The 17,536-nt window shown below is 44.7% G+C and overlaps 1 protein-coding gene across 8 annotated transcripts in view; it reads right to left on the bottom strand.

Moving 5' to 3' along the window:
- The window catches only part of pak1 (p21 protein (Cdc42/Rac)-activated kinase 1), a 205,058-nt gene that overhangs the window by 22,485 nt on the left and 165,037 nt on the right, over nt 1–17,536 (bottom strand). For all 8 annotated transcript variants that reach the window (XM_068033116.1, XM_068033117.1, XM_068033119.1 and 5 more), the window contains 2 exons: nt 16,646–16,759; nt 7,842–8,019 (listed from right to left, as the gene is read on the bottom strand). In XM_068033116.1, the coding sequence (XP_067889217.1) occupies nt 7,842–8,019; nt 16,646–16,759 (292 nt within the window). The remainder of the gene's footprint in view (nt 1–7,841; nt 8,020–16,645; nt 16,760–17,536) is intronic.

Raw genomic sequence — 17,536 nt, forward strand, 5'->3', positions numbered from 1 at the left:
ACTACTACAATTTTTTTTCTTATTATTCGTTTACTCACAGGATGTGGACATCACCAGTAACACCAGCATTTATTACCCATTCTTAATTGCTCTCGAGAAGGTGGTGGTGGGCCATCGTCTTGAATACTGGCTGGCCTGCTAGGCTAGTTATGAGTCACCACATTGCTGTGGGTCTGGAAACACAGAAAGGCCAGACTGGGTAAGGACAGCAGATTTCTCTCCCTAAAGGACATTAATGAACCAAATGGGTTTTTACACTCTGGTAGTTTCAAGACCACCATTACTGATATTAGTTTCTTATTAGTCCAGGCCTTGAATTACTAGTCCAATAACACAGCCACTATGCTACTGTACCGCTTCAAAACATTAGAAGCATCTTTCACTGGTTCTATACCATTAACATAGTGATGCCTGCCTTTAATTACAACTTCCAGCAGAAAGGAGCAGGGAAGGAGGATTGAGTAAGAGGGAGAGAGAGAAGTGAAGAAACACAATTAAAATATATTGCTGCGAGGAGGGATGGTCAACATTGAGAAAGCTTTTTAACTAAGTCTCTTTTTCAGAAGATTCAGAGTCATAGATTCATTATGGCACAGGAGGCCATTCAGCCCATTGAGTCCATGCCAGCTGCAATCCAGTCAGTCCCATTCCCCCACTCTGTCCTGTAGCCCTTCAAATCTATTTACCTCGTGAAATTCCTTTTGAAATCACTGATCATCTCTGCTCCCACAACCCTTGTGGGCAGCGAGCTCCATGTCATCTCCATTCACTGCGTAAAAATGTTCTCCTTCATACCCTCTGAATCTCTTCCCCAAAACCTTAAATCTGTGTCCCCAAGTCCTTGTACCATCAGCTAGTGAAGATTAGCAATAACAAGGGTCAGAAAATATTGGTGGGAGTAGTTTATAGGCTCCATAACAGTAGTTATGGCATTGGACAGAGTATTAAGCAAGAAGTAATTGCAGTTCTAACAAAGGCAATATAATAATTATGGGGGACATTAATTTTTTTATATACACTGGACAAATCAAATTGACAAAGGTAGTCTGGAAGATGAGTTTGTAGAATACTCACGTGATCGTTTCCTGGAACACTATATGGTGGAACCAGCTAGAGATAAAGCTATTTTAGATCTAGCATTGTGCACTGAGGCAGAATTAATTAGTAATCTCATGGTCAAAGATCCGCTGGGAAAATGTTATCACAATACAATTGAATTCCATATTAAATTTGAAAGCGGCATACTCCAGCCTCAAACAAGAATCTTAAACTTAAAGCCATTTACATAGGTATGAGGGGAGAGCTGTCTAAGGTTTTTTTTATTCATTTGAGGGATGTGGGCGTCGCTGGCAATGCCAGCATTTATTGCCCAACCTTAATTGCCCTTGAAAAGGTGGTGTTGAGCTGCCTTCTTGAACCGCTGCAGTCCTTGGGGTGTAGGTACACTAACAGTACCGTTAGGAAGGGAGTTCCAGGATTCTGACCCAGCAACGGCGAAGGAATGGTGATACAGTTCCAAGTCAGGATGGTGTGTGGCTTGGAGCAGAACTTGCAGGTGGTGGTGTTCCCATGCAGCTGCTGCCCTTGCCCTTCTAGCTGGTCGAGGTCGTGGGTTTGGAAGGTGCTGGTTAAATAGACTGAAAGGTATGGCAGTAAAGAACCGGGGGGGAACATGTAATGAAACAATTCAAAATGTTCAAAAGTACATTCCACGGAAATACATTCCATTAAAAAACAAAAACTCAGCAAGAAAGATCCAGCCGTTCCTTACCAGGGAAGCTAAGGATAGTATTAGATTAAAAGAAGTTGTTCCACCTAGAAGTCGCAAAGAATAGTAGTAAGATTGGGAGGGTTTTTAGAAACCAGCAAAGGGCCACCAAAAGTTGATAAAAAGAGAAAAAAAACAATGAGAGTATACTGGCTAGGAATATAAACACAGATTGTAAGAGCTTTTAAGAGTATATAAAAAAAAAGTAGCTAAAATAAACATTGGTTCCTTAGAGGTGGAGACAGCATAAATTATCATCATGGGGAATAACGAGATGGCAGAAACATTGAACAAATATTTTGTGTCTGTCTCTACAGTAGAAGATAAATTACATACCAGTAATAGAGGGTAACCGAGGGGCTAATAAGAGTGAGGAACCTAAGGTAATTAATATCAGCAGAGAAAAAGCATTGAGGAAACTTACAGGATTAAAGGCAAACAAATCCCCAAGACCTGATGGCCTATATCCTAGGGCTCTAAAACAGGTAGCTGCAAAAATAGTGGATGTGCTGGTTATGATTTTGTGAAATTCCCTAGATTTGAGAACAGTCCCAACAGATTGGAAGTTAGCAAATGTGACACTGCTATTCAAGAAAGGAGGGAGAGAGAAACAGAGAACTACAGACCAGTTAGCTTGACAGTAGTTGTTGGGAAAATGTTGAAATCTATTAACAACATATTTAGAAAATCGTAGTATGATCAGACAAAGTCAACACGGTTTTACAAAAAGGTAATTGTGTTGAACAAATTTATTAGAGCTTTTTGAACATGTAACTAGTAGGGTTGATAAAGGGGAACCAGTAGATGTAGTATGCTTGGATTTCCAAAAGGCATTTGATAAGGTGCCACACAAAAGGTTAATATGCAAAATAAAGGCTCACAGCGTTGGGGGTAATATATTAGCATGGATAAAGGATTGGTTGATGGACAGGAAGCAGAGTAGGGAAAAATGAAGCATTTTCAAGTTGGCAGGCTGTAACTAGTGGAGTGCCGCAAGGATCAGCACTGGGACCTCAGTAATTTAAAATCTATATTAATGATCTAGATGAAGAGACCAAGAGTAATGTATCTAAGTTTGCTGAAGATGGAAAGCTAGATGGGAATGTAAGCTGTGAGGAGGACACAAAGAGGCTGCAAAGTGATATAGAAAGGTTCATTGAGTGGACAACAAGGTGGCAGATGGAGTATAATGTGGAGGTGTGTGAGGTTATTCACTTTGGTAGTAAGAATATAAATGCAAAATATTTTTTAAAAAACATGAAACTTCTAAATGTTGATGGTCAGAGGGACTTGGGTATCCTGGTACAAGGAACACAAAGTCAGCATGAAGGTACAGCAAGCAATGATGAAGGCAAATGGCATGTTGGCCTTTATTGCAAGAGGATTGGAGTACAAGAATAAGGATGTCTTGCTACAATCGTACAGGGATTTGTTAAGACCGCACCTGGAGTACTGTGCACAGTTCTGGTCTCCATATCTAAGGAAGGATATACTTACATTGGAGGTAGTACAGTGAAGGTTCACTCGAATGGGACAGATTCAGAACAGATCTCACAGCTCAAAACTAGGCATCCATGAGGCGCTGTGGGCCAGCAGCAGCAGCAGAATTGCATTCAACCTCAATCGTAACCTCATGGCCTGGCATATTCCTCACTCTACCATTACCATCAAGCTGAGGTATCAACCCTGATTCAACGAAGAGGGCAGGAGGCCATGCCATAAGCAGCACCAGGCATACCTAAAAATGAGGTGTCAACATGGTGAAGCTACAACACAGGACTACTTGCATGTCAAATAGCAGAGGCAGGGTGCAATAGACAGAGCTAAGCGATCCCGCAAATCAACGAATCAGATCAAAGCTCTGCAGTCCTGCCACATCCCGTCATGAATGGCGGTGGACAATTAAACAACTAACAGGAGGTGGAGGCTCCACAAATATCCCCATCCTCAACGCTGGGGGAGCTCAACACATCAGAGCCAGGTGCCGAGTGGATGATCCATCTCGGCCTCCTCCTGAGGTCCCCACAATCACAGATGACAGTCTTCAGCCAATTTGATTCACTCCACAAGATATTAAGAAACGGCTGAAGACACTGGATACTGCAAAGGCTATGGGCCCTGACAACATTCTGGCTGTAGTGCTGAAGACTTGTGCTCCAGAACTAGCCACACCTCTATCCGAGCTGTTCCAGTACTGGCATCTACCTGACAATGTGGAAAATTGCCCAGGTATGTCCTATCCACAAAAAGCAGAACAAATCCAATTCAGCCAACTACTGCCCCATCAGCTTTCTGTCGATCATCAGCAAAGTGAATAAAGGGGTCGTCGACAGGGCTATCAAGCAGCGCTTTTACAGCAATAACCTACTCGCTGTTGCTCAGTTTGGGTTCCGCCAGGGCCACTTGTCTCCTGACCTCATTACAGTCTTGGTCCAAACATGGACAAAGTGTTGAACTCCAGAAGTGAGGCGAGAGTGCCTGCCCTTGAAATCAAGACAACATTTGACTGAATGTGGCATCAAGCAGACCTGGCCAAATTGAAATCAATGGGAATCAGGGGGAAAACACTCCACTGGTTGCAGTCATACCAAGCACAAAGGAAGATGGTTGTGGTCATTGAAGGCCAATCTTCTCAGTCCCAGGACATTGCTGCAGGAGGTTTGCTGATGACTGCACAATCTTCAGAAAATTTCACAACTCCTTATATACTGAAGCAGTCCATGTCCATATGCAGCGAGACCTGAACAACATTCAGGTGTGGGCTGATAAGTGGCAAGTAACATTCATGCCATAAAAGTACCAGGCAATGACCATCCCAAACAAGAGAGAATCTAACCATCTCCCTTTGACGTTCAATGGCATTACCATCACTGAATCCCCCCACTATCAACATCCAGAGGATTACCATCGACTAGAAACTGAACTGAACCAGCTCTATAAATACTGTGACAACAAGAGCAGGTCAGAGGCTGGGAATTCTGAGATGAGTAACTCACCTCCTGACTCCCCAAAGCCTGAGCACCGTCTACAAGGCACAAGCCAGGGGTGTGATGGAATACTCTCCACATGCCTGGATGACTGCAGCTCCAACAACACTCAAGAGGCTTGACACCATCCAGAACAAACCAGCCGGCTTGATTGGTATCCCATCCACCAACGTAAACATTCACTCTCTCTACCACCAATGCACAGCGACAGCAGAGTGTACCATCTACAAGATGCACTGCAGCAACGCACCAAGGCTCCTTCGAAAGCACCTTCCAAATCAGAGACCTCTAATACCTAGAAGGACAAGGGCAGCAGATGCATGGAAACACCACCACCTGCAAGTTTCCCTGAAAGTCACACACCATCCTGACTTGAAACTATATTGCCATTCCGTCACTTTCAGTGGATCAAAATCCTGGAACTCCCTTCCTGGCATCATTGTGGGAGTACCCGCATCATACGGACTGCAGCGGTTCAACGCAGCAGCTCACCACCTTCTCAAGGGCAATTAGGGAAGGGCAACAAATACTGGCCTAGCCAGCGATGTCCACATCCCAGGAAAGAAGAAAAAACTGTCTCAGGATAAGGGGCCAATCATTTAGGACCGACATGAGGAGAAGTTTCTTCAGTCAAAGTGTTGAGAATCTTTGGAATTCTCGACTCCAGTGGGTTCTGTATGCTCCATTGCTGAATATATTTAAGGCTGAGCTATATAGATTTTTGGTCTCTCAGGAAATCAAGGGATATGGGGAGCGGGCAGGAAAGTGGAGTTACACCAGGAGATCAGCCATGATCATAATAAATGGGGGAGCAGGCTTGAGAGGCCGTATACTCTACTCCTGCTCCTATTTCTTACGTTATGATAGTAACAGCTTTTCTTCGTCTACCTGATCTAAACCTATCATAATTTTGCACACCGCTATTAAATCTCCCCTAACTGCTTTTACTATAAGGAGAACAACCTCCCAAACATTCGACCTCCAACACCGAGAAAGACGTGAGCAGCAGGTGCTTGGGAACTCCATTCTCTTTAAATTCCCCTTGAAATCACAAACTATCCTGATTTGGACATACATCGCCATTCCTTCTTCATCAGTGGGTCAGAATCCTGGAACACCCTACTAAACGGCACTGACAGAATCTCTACACCACACAGACTGCAGTAGTTCAAAAAGGGGGCCCACTGCCACTTTCTCCAGGGAGATTAGGGCTGGGCAATAAATGCCACCCTTTCCAGCAATGCCCATTGTCAGAGATTGAATTTTTAAAAATTCCCACCATGGCAAATATTGAAATCAGTCAATAAATATGGCAAGTTGTGAATTGGTAGCTGACCAAAAACAATCACGGAAGCTTCTGGATTGTTGTAAAAACATATGCATGTCTGGATATGCACCTCAAGTGCCGTAAGCTGCAGGGCTACAAACCAAATGCTGGAAGGTGCAATTAGAATAGGTGGATCGCTTTTCGGCCGGCACAGACATGATGGGCCAAGTGGCCTCTTTCTGTGCCTTAAACTTTCTATGATTCTATAAACTGCTTTTATTAATTTCCTTCAGGGAAGGGGATCTGCCAACACTCTTCTGACCTAAATTTAACTCCAGACCAAACTATGGCCAGAATTTGACACACACCTACCACCCCCCTCCAGAAGTCGGCTAGGAGGTGGGGTGGGGTGGAGGGGATAAAATAGGACAGAGGGAGAGTGCGCCATGCCTGTCACCTACCTGCTCCTGCTGCTATTTTACCATTGGCGGGGGAGGTGGCAAACGGCCGCCCACCTTTCGGTCAATTGAGGCCTTGAGTGGCCAATTAATTGCCACTTAAGGGCCTCCCTGCCACCACCGGTATTTTACTAGCGGCAGACGGGCGCTTTAGCGCCTGAGGCAGCCGCCTAATAATGCATGGCAGCCTCCTTCCGGGTTGGTGGGGGTGGGGACCCCCCCGCGCCCCCCCCCCAAATCGGGTACTCTGTGCCCCACGGAGGGCCCCCTCAGCAGCACGGGTTTCCCTCCCTAAAACAACCCACCCGACCCAGACTCTGATCCGTCCCCCTCACCAGGACCTAGTTGATTGTCCCCAGCAAGGCCCGACCCCCAAGCCACCTCATCCATTATTGCTGTTCCTGGCTGGGTGCAATCTCAGCAGTGGTGCTGCTGGGATTGAAGGGCTGCCATCCCTCTGATTGGCCAGCAGCTCTTGGAGGCAGGACTTCCTGCCTCAGAAGAACAGAGGCCTCGACTGAAGTCAATTAAGGGCCTGAGTGATGCAAAATAGCAGGCTACGTGTTTAACTCAATGCCCACTGAAGTGGCCTAGCATGCTGCTCAACTGTTTTAAAAAAATAAAAGCCACTGCAAAAATGAACCCAGGGTCTCAGGGCAATTAGGGTTGGGTAATAGATGCAGTCTGGTCACCATCACCCGCATCCCAAGAACACATTTAAGAAAAGCCTGCAGATATGCACCATTTTGGCAGATACATGGATAGTTCTTGGGTGAGGAGCCAAGGATAACAAATGCCAATATAATAATACCCAGCAAGGAGTCAATGCTAACACAACAGAAAATACAGAGAAAATAATGGCAGCAGTGCAAAAGATACCAGCACACTGATACATCATCACAGAGCAGTCAATTGCTCGATTTCACCTGGCCCTGACCCTGGTGTGAAGAAGCATTAGGCAACTAGAGTTAGAATGCAACAGAGGCAGGGTAAAACTCCCTACAATACACCCCAATGTGTCCTCACCTCAACTGCAGAAATGCACACTCCAGTGCACCACTGTAAACCTCCCATTTTCCAAACTAGTCGACCCTGTGGCTTCTCTGAGCAGGTTTGCCAGTTCAGTACTAAATTACTGTAGAGTCAGAATCAGTTTATTTTTTTACTGTGGGCTCATATCAGCTTGGCTAATGCTGCACAAACTCATTCCACATGGCAGCCTTGCAACAACCAACAGAAAGGAGACGGATATCTCATCAGTCTGGGCTAGATTCGAACCCACAGTTCCGGCGGCAGAAGGCCAGTATGCAACTCACTTTACCACCCAGTATCAAGCAAGATTAGGTTGAATGGTTACATACTCAATTTTTCCAATATCTCTTCATCTGTCATTTTGGTCTTCTTCCTCTGTTTCTCTGCATTCCTCGTTAGGGTATTTGAAGGGGTGGTATTATTCTCAGAGGGTGGGGAGATGGGAGACGTGGCTGCATCTTTGGTGGGTGGGATGGGGATGGGATCTATCACAGACCTCGTGTACATCTGTAGGAAAGGGGAACAAAAGGACATAGGTGTAAGATTCAGCATAAAAGGACGAGACAAAAAGACAAATTTATATAGCCCCTTTCACAACTTCACAAAATCCCAAAGTGCATTATAGTCAATTAAGTACTTTTTGGAGTGTAATCACTGTTGTAATGCAAGAAACATTGCACACAGCAAGGTCCCGCAAACAGCAATACGATAATGGCCAGATAATCTGATTTCGTAAAGTTGGTTGACGGATAAATGTTGTACAGAAGACACACAAACATAAAGCTATCCACACTTGAGCTGAGGTTTTCGGGCAGACTTTGTGAGCATAAGATTAGTACATTCATGTAGTGCTTAATCAATGAAGAATAGGTTCAATTTTCTCCTCCTCTGAAAGTGGTGACTCATACGGACAATATATACTCCCACAGGTGATTATAAATCCTATGATACTTTTCACATGTGTGGCAAGTACCATTGGGCTATTCAACTGGAAAAGGAAGCATCCAAGTCAAGTTCAGCTCCTGTCAACTGCATATTCCAGCATTGCATTGCATTGCAGCAGCTTATTCGGGAGCAGAGAGTACGAGCGAGTGAGCAGCTGGGAAGGTCAGTTTCAGCTTAAACTTAATTTCCTTTTGTTTACGGCGGACCAAGGGGCTGCTGGGTAAGTAAAACCCTATATATTTGGGCCGTTTAAAATAACTTGCCTTTCATTGCAGCAGCTTATTCGGGAGCAGAGAGTGCGAGCGAGTGAGCAGCTGGGAAGGTCAGTTTCAGCTTAAACTTAATTTCCTTTTGTTTTCGGCGGACCAAGGGGCTGCTGGGTAAGTAAAACCCTATATATTTGGGCCGTTTCTGAACCCGAGACACTACACGGGTAGTGTCTCCCACCCGCCCTCCTCCTCTAACCAAAAAAAAAGGACTAGGTGGTGTGTAGTTAAGGTAAGGCTTTTTCTACTTTGTTTTTTATCGTGTGATTGGTAAAAACTTTTCGTTCCTTTTTCATTTATCTAAGTTTCAGACTAAGTTAAGCTTAAGATTAAAAATGGCAGGAGATCTCAGACCCGTGTTATGCTCCTCTTGCTCAATGTGGGAGCTCAGGGACACGGCTGATGTCCCTGACTCCTTCATGTGCAGGAAGTGTGTCCAGCTGCAGCTCTTGTTAGACCGCATGACGGCTCTGGAGCTGCGGATGGACTCACTTTGGAGCATCCACGATGCTGAGGAGGTAGTGGATTGCACGTTTAGCGAATTGGTCACACCGCAGATTAGGATTGCTGAGGGAGAAAGGGAATGGGTGACCAAAAGGCAGAGAAAGAGCAGGAAGGCAGCGCAGGTGTCCCCTGCGGTCATCTCTCTCCACAACAGGTATACCGTTTTGGATACTGTTGAGGGAGATGGCTCACCAAGGGAAGGCAGCAGTAGCCAGGTTCATGGCACCGTGGCTGGCTCTGCTGTTCAGAAGGGCGGGAAAAAGAGTAGAAGGGCTATAGTCATAGGGGATTCGATTGTAAGGGGAGTAGATAGGCGGTTCTGTGGTCGAAAACGAGACTCCCGAATGGTATGTTGCCTCCCAGGTGCACGGGTCAGGGATGTCTCAGATCGGCTGCAGAACATTCTGAAGGGGGAGGGTGAACAGCCAGTTGTCGTTGTGCACATAGGCACCAATGATATAGGTAAAAAACGGGATGAGGTCCTACAAGCAGAATTTAGGGAGTTAGGAGCCAAGTTAAAAAGTAGGACCTCAGAGGTAGTAATCTCAGGACTGCTACCAGTGCCACGTGATAGTCAGAGTAGAAATGAAAGAATAGTCAGGATGAATGCGTGGCTTGAGAGATGGTGCAGGAGGGAGGGGTTCAGATTTTTGGGACATTGGGACTGGTTCTGGGGGAGGTGGGACTATTACAAATTGGATGGTCTACACCTGGGCCGGACTGGAACCAATGTCCTTGGGGGTGCTTTTGCTAACGCTGTTGGGGAGGGTTTAAACTAATGTGGCAGGGGTATGGGAACCAAATGAGGTCTGTGGACAGTAAGGAGGTAGTAACTAAAGCCTGTAAGGAACTAGATAATGAAGTCAGCGTGACTAAGGGAAAGAGTAGGCAGGGAACAGATGATGTACGCAAAGGGACTGGTGGTCTGAGGTGCATTTGTTTTAATGCAAGAAGTGTAGTCGGTAAGGCAGATGAACTTAGGGCTTGGATTAGTACCTGGGAGTATGATGTTATTGCTATTACTGAGACTTGGTTGAGGGAAGGGCATGATTGGCAACTAAATATCCCAGGATACCGATGCTTCAGGCGCGATAGAGAGGGAGGTAAAAGGGGTGGAGGAGTTGCATTACTGGTCAAAGAGGATATCACAGCTGTGCTGAAGGAAAGCACTATGGAGGACTCGAGCTGTGAGGCAATATGGGCAGAACTCAGAAATAGGAAGGGTGCAGTAACAATGTTGGGGCTGTACTACAAGCCTCCCAACAGCGAGCGTGAGATAGAGGTACAAATATGTAAACAGATTATGGAAAGATGTAGGAGCAACAGGGTGGTGGTGATAGGAGATTTTAATTTTCCCAACATTGACTGGGATTCACTTAGTGTTAGATGTCTAGATGGAATTTGTAAGGAGCATCCAGGAGGGTTTTCTAGAGCAGTATGTAAATAGTCCAACTCGGGAAGGGGCCATACTGGACCTGATGTTGGGGAATGAGCCTGGCCAGGTGGTTGAAGTTTCAGTAGGGGACTACTTTGGGAATAGTGATCACAATTCCGTAAGTTTTAGAATACTCATGGACAAAGACGAGAGTGGTCCTAAAGGAAGAGTGCTAAATTGGGGGAAGGCCAACTGTACCAAAATTCGGCAGGAGCTGGGGAATGTAGATTGGGAGCAGCTGTTTGAAGGTAAATCCACATGTGATATGTGGGAGGCTTTTAAAGAGAGGTTGATTAGCGTGCAGGAGAGACATGTTCCTGTGAAAATGAAGGATAGAAATGGCAAGATTAGGGAACCATGGATGACAGGTGAAATTGTGAGACTAGCTAAGAGGAAAAAGGAAGCATACATAAGGTCTAGGCGGCTGAAGAAAGACGAAGCTTTGAAAGAATATCGGGATTGTAGGCGCAATCTGAAACGAGGAATTAAGAGGGCTAAAAGGGGTCATGAAATATCTTTAACAAACAGGGTTAAGGAAAATCCCAAAGCCTTTTATTCATATATAAGGAGCAAGAGGGTAACTAGAGAAAGGATTGCCCACTCAAGGACAAAGGAGGAAAGTTATGCGTGGAGTCAGAGAAAATGGGTGAGATTCTAAACGAGTGCTTTGCAACGGTATTCACCAAGGAGAGGGACATGACGGATGTTGAGGTTAGGGACAGATGTTTGATTACTCTAGGTCAAGTCGGCATAAGGAGGGAGGAAGTGTTGGGTATTCTAAAAGGCATTAAGGTGGACAAGTCCCCAGGTCCGGATGGTATCTATCCCAGGTTACTGTGGGAAGCGAGAGAGGAAATAGCTGGGGCCTTAACAGATATCTTTGCAACATCCTTAAACACGGGTGAGGTCCCGGAGGACTGGAGAATTGCTAATGTTGTCCCCTTGTTTAAGAAGGGTACCAGGGATAATCCAGGTAATTATAGACCGGTGAGCCTGACGTCAGTGGTAGGGAAGCTGCTGGAGAAGATACTGAGGGATAGGATCTATTCCCATTTGGAAGAAAATGGGCTTATCAGTGATAGGCAACATGGTTTTGTGCAGGGAAGGTCATGTCTTACCAACTTAATAGAATTCTTTGAGGAAGTGACGAAGTTGATTGATGAGGGAAGGGCTGTAGATGTCATATACATGGACTTCAGTAAGGCGTTTGATAAGGTTCCCCATGGTAGGCTGATGGAGAAAGTGAAGGTGCATGGGGTCCAAGGTGTACTAGCTAGATGGATAAAGAACTGGCTGGGCAACAGGAGACAGAGAGTAGCAGTGGAAGGGAGTTTCTCAAAATGGAGACGTGTGACCAGTGGTGTTCCACAGGGATCCGTGCTGGGACCACTGTTGTTTGTGATATACATAAATGATTTGGAGGAAAGTATAGGTGGTCTGATTAGCAAGTTTGCAGACGCCACTAAGATTGGTGGAGTCGCAGATAGTGAAGGGGACTGTCAGAGAATACAGCAGAATATAGATAGATTGGACAGTTGGGCAGAGAAATGGCAGATGGAGTTCAATCAGGGCAAACGCGAGGTGATGCATTTTGGAAGATCCAATTCAAGAGTGAACTATGCAGTAAATGGAAAAGTCCTGGGGAAAATTGATGTCCAGAGAGATTTGGGTGTTCAAGTCCATTGTTCCCTGAAGGTGGCAACGCAGGTCAATAGAGTGGTCAAGAAGGCATACGGCATGCTTTCCTTCATCGGACGGGGTATTGAGTACAAGAGTTGACAGGTCATGTTACAGTTGTATAGGACTTTGGTTCGGCCACATTTGGAATACTGCGTGCAGTTCTGGTCGCCACATTACCAAAAGGATGTGGATGCTTTGGAGAGGGTGCAGAGGAGGTTCACCAGGATGTTGCCTGGTATGGAGGGCGCTAGCTATGAAGAGAGGTTGAGTAGATTAGGATTATTTTCATTAGAAAGACGGAGGTTGAGGGGGGACCTGATTGAGGTGTACAAAATCATGAGAGGTATAGACAGGGTGGATAGCAAGAAGCTTTTTCCCCAGAGTGGGGGATTCAATTACTAGGGGACACGAGTTCAAAGTGAAAGGGGAAAAGTTTAGGGGGGATATGCGTGGAAAGTTCTTTACACAGAGGGTGGTGGGTGCCTGGAACGCGTTGCCAGTGGAGGTGGTAGACGCGGGCACGATAGCGTCTTTTAAGATGTATCTAGACAGATACATGAATGGGCAGGAAGTAAAGAGATACAGACCCTTAGAAAATAGGCGACAGGTTTAGATAGAGGATCTGGATCGGCGTAGGCTTGGAGGGCCGAAGGGCCTGTTCCTGTGCTGTAATTTTCTTTGTTCTTTTTTTTTTTTAAAGAGTCACTAGATAGGGATCAGAGCTGTCTAGCAAGAGCCTAGCTACTTTGGTTACTAAAGGGCTTTTTGTGGGCGGAATGAGGGAAAATGAGCAGGAGAATTATGATGATTTAATTTCGACAGATTATTAAATTAACTGGATTAGAGCTCTTCATTAGCCCACTCTTGAGCCAAATACTCTAAGCCTTGGGATGTGGTACTATATTTAAAAACAAAATCACATGTATTAATTTTTTCAATTAAAGTGCATATCATTTCTAATTCACTTTGCCTTGTAGTGCACTGTGATAATCAAATTGGATTGCACAGTTTAAGCTTTACTTGTGCAGGAATATTTGCTTATATGTGTAAAATTGCACCATGATCACTTTGGTAAAAGCCAATTTAATTAACTGCACAAAATTTTTTTAATATTATAGATCAAAAGGAGATACTTGACAGCATGGCAACCATTTAATATCATGGCTCATTACAATCTATCCCTTTGTGGCAGTGCTATGTGAAGGCTATTCTTCAAGCATAACTCAGACACAGCAATTATGTTGTACTACAACATATCTGACATGGCGATATACAGTCTCGATGAATGCTGCCAGCACTGAGATTATGCTGTGTTAATGCATTAGCATGCAAGGGCTGCATTTTCTGTAAATTTTATCATTTCTACATGTTAGTCTAGTGGAATATTCCTGATTTTCACCTGCGTGCACACAAGTCTTCCTATTTACCTTGTTAGGTGGGTGAATCTAGTCTGCGGAACAAGCACACCACTTTCCTAGACAGCCATGAGGTTTAGCTTTTATAATTGTGTTTTCCAGTTGCCAAATAAAGAGGTTCTTAAGAGCCGTAATAAAACATTTGCGGGAGAAATGAATCTTAAGAAACTGCTGCACTGCTTAACGGTACTCATGGAGTGCCGGCATCGACTCGATGGGCCAAATGGCCTCCTTCTGTGCCGTAATTGACTCTAATAGACAAAGGAGAAACTTCTCAATTGTTAACGTAACAACCTATTAGGGTTCTGAGTCATAACACCAGTTAAGATCCCAAATTCCATCTGCGTTGAGTTAGCTGCTTACAGCTAAAGGTGTCAGTCAGACACCTGCTGCAAATGCGGGGGTGGGAGGAGGTGGGGAGGTGTGGTATTAGCCAGGGTGATTCTTGCTCTTCACTACCCAGTACCCTGACTGGAAAAGTACACTTGTGGATCACGTCAGCCTTCATGCCACCTTCCTCCCTACAGTGATTGAACAGTCTGATGACACTTGCAGTCCAGGGGCATGTGGAAAACGACTATCCCAGCAAGGTGTCAGAAGCTAGTACCACTTATGGAACAGCGTGCTCTTGAGTGTCAATGGAGAGGAAGGGGAAAAAATTCAAAGACACAAAGGAGACGCCCCCAGGGATGAATGAGGAAAACCCACCTTTTCCACCCATTTTGTGCTATTAAACAATAAGATCCGCTCAGCACCTGAATATTGCTGGTACAGATTCTGAAACAGTTACTCAATTAGGGGTATAAAATCTGGCAAGTCTTTGGCATTTACTGGCAGCACAAGCCCAAAAGTGCAAGCCACCCTCAATCTGTTGCCAAAATATCTGCCACACCTATTTGGGAATAACAGTGCATGATTGAATACTCGGCCGGTCCATAGCTCCAAAGCTTCATTCCACAGGTTTGGGGCAAAAGAAAGGAAGATTTCTACAAAACTGTGGGAGATGTACGGTCAGCTTGGGTCAAGGGGCGACCCATCAGAACTTTGATTCATCAAGAATAACCATGTGAAATACTAGAAATGGCAGGGCAAACACGTAAACAGAATTTACAGAAGCAGGCAGTTCGATCCAACTGGTCTGTGTGAGCTTCCTCCCACCCTCTTCATCTAATCCCATCAGCATCCTTCTACTCCTCCCTCATGTGCTCCCTCTAAATGCATCTTTGCGATTCACTCCAACTACTCCTTGTGGTAAAGAATTCCATATTCTCACCACTTTCTGGGTAAAGAAGTTTTTTTTCTTAATTCCTTATTGGATTTATTAGTCACCACCTTATACTAATAACCCCTAATTTGGGATCCAAGTGGACACTTTTTCTTTACGCCGACCCCATCAAACTCCCTCAAAACTTTAAGACCTCTATTAGGTCACCCCTCAGCCTTTTCTCTTCTAGAGAAAAGAATCCCAATCTGATCGGTCTTTATTGATAGTTCTAGTTCCAGAAGTGGCAGATGGAGTTCAACCTGGAAAAGTGTGAAGTGATTCATTTTGGAAGGTCGAATTTGAATGCAGAATACAGGCTTAAAGACAGGATTCTTGGTAGTGTGGAGGAACAGAGGGATCTTGGGGTCCATGTCCATAGATCGCTCAAAGTTGCCACCCAAGTTGATAGGGTTGTTAAGAAAGCGTATGGTGTGTTGGCTTTCATTAACAGGGGGATTGAGTTTAAGAGCCGCGAGGTTATGCTGCAGCTCTATAAAGCCCTGGTTAGACCACACTTGGAATATTGTGTTCAGTTCTGGTCACCTCATTATAGGAAGGATGTGGAAGCTTTAGAGAGGGTGCAGAGGAGATTTACCAGGATGCTGCCTGGACTGGAGGGCATGTCTTACGAAGAAATGTTGAGGGAGCTAGGGCTTTTCTCATTGGAGCGAAGAAGGATGAGAGGTGACTTGATAGAGGGGTACAAGATGATGAGAGGCATAGATAGAGTGGATAGCCAGAGACTTTTTCCCAGGGTGGAAAGGGCTATCACCAGGGGGCATAATTTTAAGGTGTTTGGAGGAAGGTTTCGGGGAGACGTCAGAGGTATGTTCTTTACACAGAGAGTGGTGGGTGCATGGAATGCACTGCCAGCGGTGGTAGTAGAAGCAGATACATTAAGCGACTCTTGGATAGGTACATGGATGATAGTAGTATGAAGGGTATGTAGGTAGTTTGATCCTAGAGTAGGTTAAAGGTTCGGCACAACATCGTGGGCCGAAGGGCCTGTACTGTGCTGTACTGTTCTGTGTAACCTTGTAGTTCTGGCATCATTCTTGTAAATATTTTTATTGCATGCTCTCCAACATTTCTATATCCTTATTTTAATATACATGTATGACTATGAATGATAACAGGCCCCACTATTTGCCTCTAAGTATTTGGGTTAAGTTAACCCTAACTGAATTAATATCTGGGATGTAACGGCTGTCCTATGGGGAGAGATTAAGTAGAATGTAGTATATTCTCTGAATTTGAGAAGAATGAGAGGTGATCTCATTGAAACATATAAAAATTCTTGGCAGGCTGGATACTGAGAGGCTGTTCCCCCTGGCTGAAGAGTGTAGAACTAGGGATCATAGTCTCAGGTTAAGGTGTAGGCAATTTAGGACTGAGATGAGGAGGGTTGTGAATCTCTAGAATTCTCGACCCCAGAGGGCTGGGGATGCTTAGTCATTCAGTATATTAAAGACAGAGATCAATAGATGTTTGGGCACTAAGGGAATCAGATATGGGGATAGGGCAGAAAAGTGGAATTGATGTAAATGTTACAGCTGGGATGCTACTGAATGGCCTACTCCTGCTCCTATTTCTTGTACTGTAATCTGTAGGGGACTCCACTGACCGATTTGGTGTGCTCTGGTCGTGGTGCAATTGCAGGCGGTGGAACACTTTCGTCTTCATCATCATCCTCTGACACCGGAGGCACAGCTGGGGACTCTGACACGTTCTTTGTGCTCTGTAGAGAACACGGTGGATAAAAATCTGGTTAATCAAATAATGCAATTTGCTTTTACCAACATGGTTCATTTCACTAGAATGTTAACAAGCATGAGGGACTTCAGTTATGTGGAAAGACGAGAGAAACTCAGATCGCTCTCCTTACAGCAGAAAAGGTTAAGGGGAGATTTGATAGTGACGTTCAAAATCATAAAGCGTTTTGAAAGTAAAGGAGAAACTGTTTCCACTGGCAAGAGGATTGGTAACTAGAGGATACAGTTATAAAGTAATTAGCAAAAAAGCCATCAGGAAGATGAGGAGAATGTTTTTATGCAGCATGTTATGATGATCTGGAATGAATTACCTGAAAGGATGTAGGAAATGGATTCAGTGCTAACATTTAAAAGGCAATTGGATAAATTCTTGAAGGGGAGAAAATTGCAGGGCTATAGGGAAACAAAAACAGGAGAAAGGGGCTAATTGGATAGCTCTTTCAAAAGAGTTGTCACAGGCACAATGAGCTGAATGGCCTCCTCCTGTACATGATTCTATGTCCTCCAGCGCCTTTTCTCTATTTAATAAGGTGTCACAGTAATTCCCAGGTTTACTCCATGGGGACCCTCACTACAAATATTTAGGGCTGTTAAAAGACCCATCAGTCATCTTCAATTATCAATTTGTTCAAAAATGATAATGCAGCAATTGAGAGGATAGAGAAGAGAAAAACCAGAATGACTGAGAGGATGGAGGGGTTGGAATAGGAGGAGCAATTAGTAAATTGGGCAAGCTGTCATTG

Source organism: Heterodontus francisci, chromosome 6, assembly GCF_036365525.1.
Source record: "Heterodontus francisci isolate sHetFra1 chromosome 6, sHetFra1.hap1, whole genome shotgun sequence".
NCBI classification, from domain to species: Eukaryota; Metazoa; Chordata; class Chondrichthyes; order Heterodontiformes; family Heterodontidae; genus Heterodontus; species Heterodontus francisci.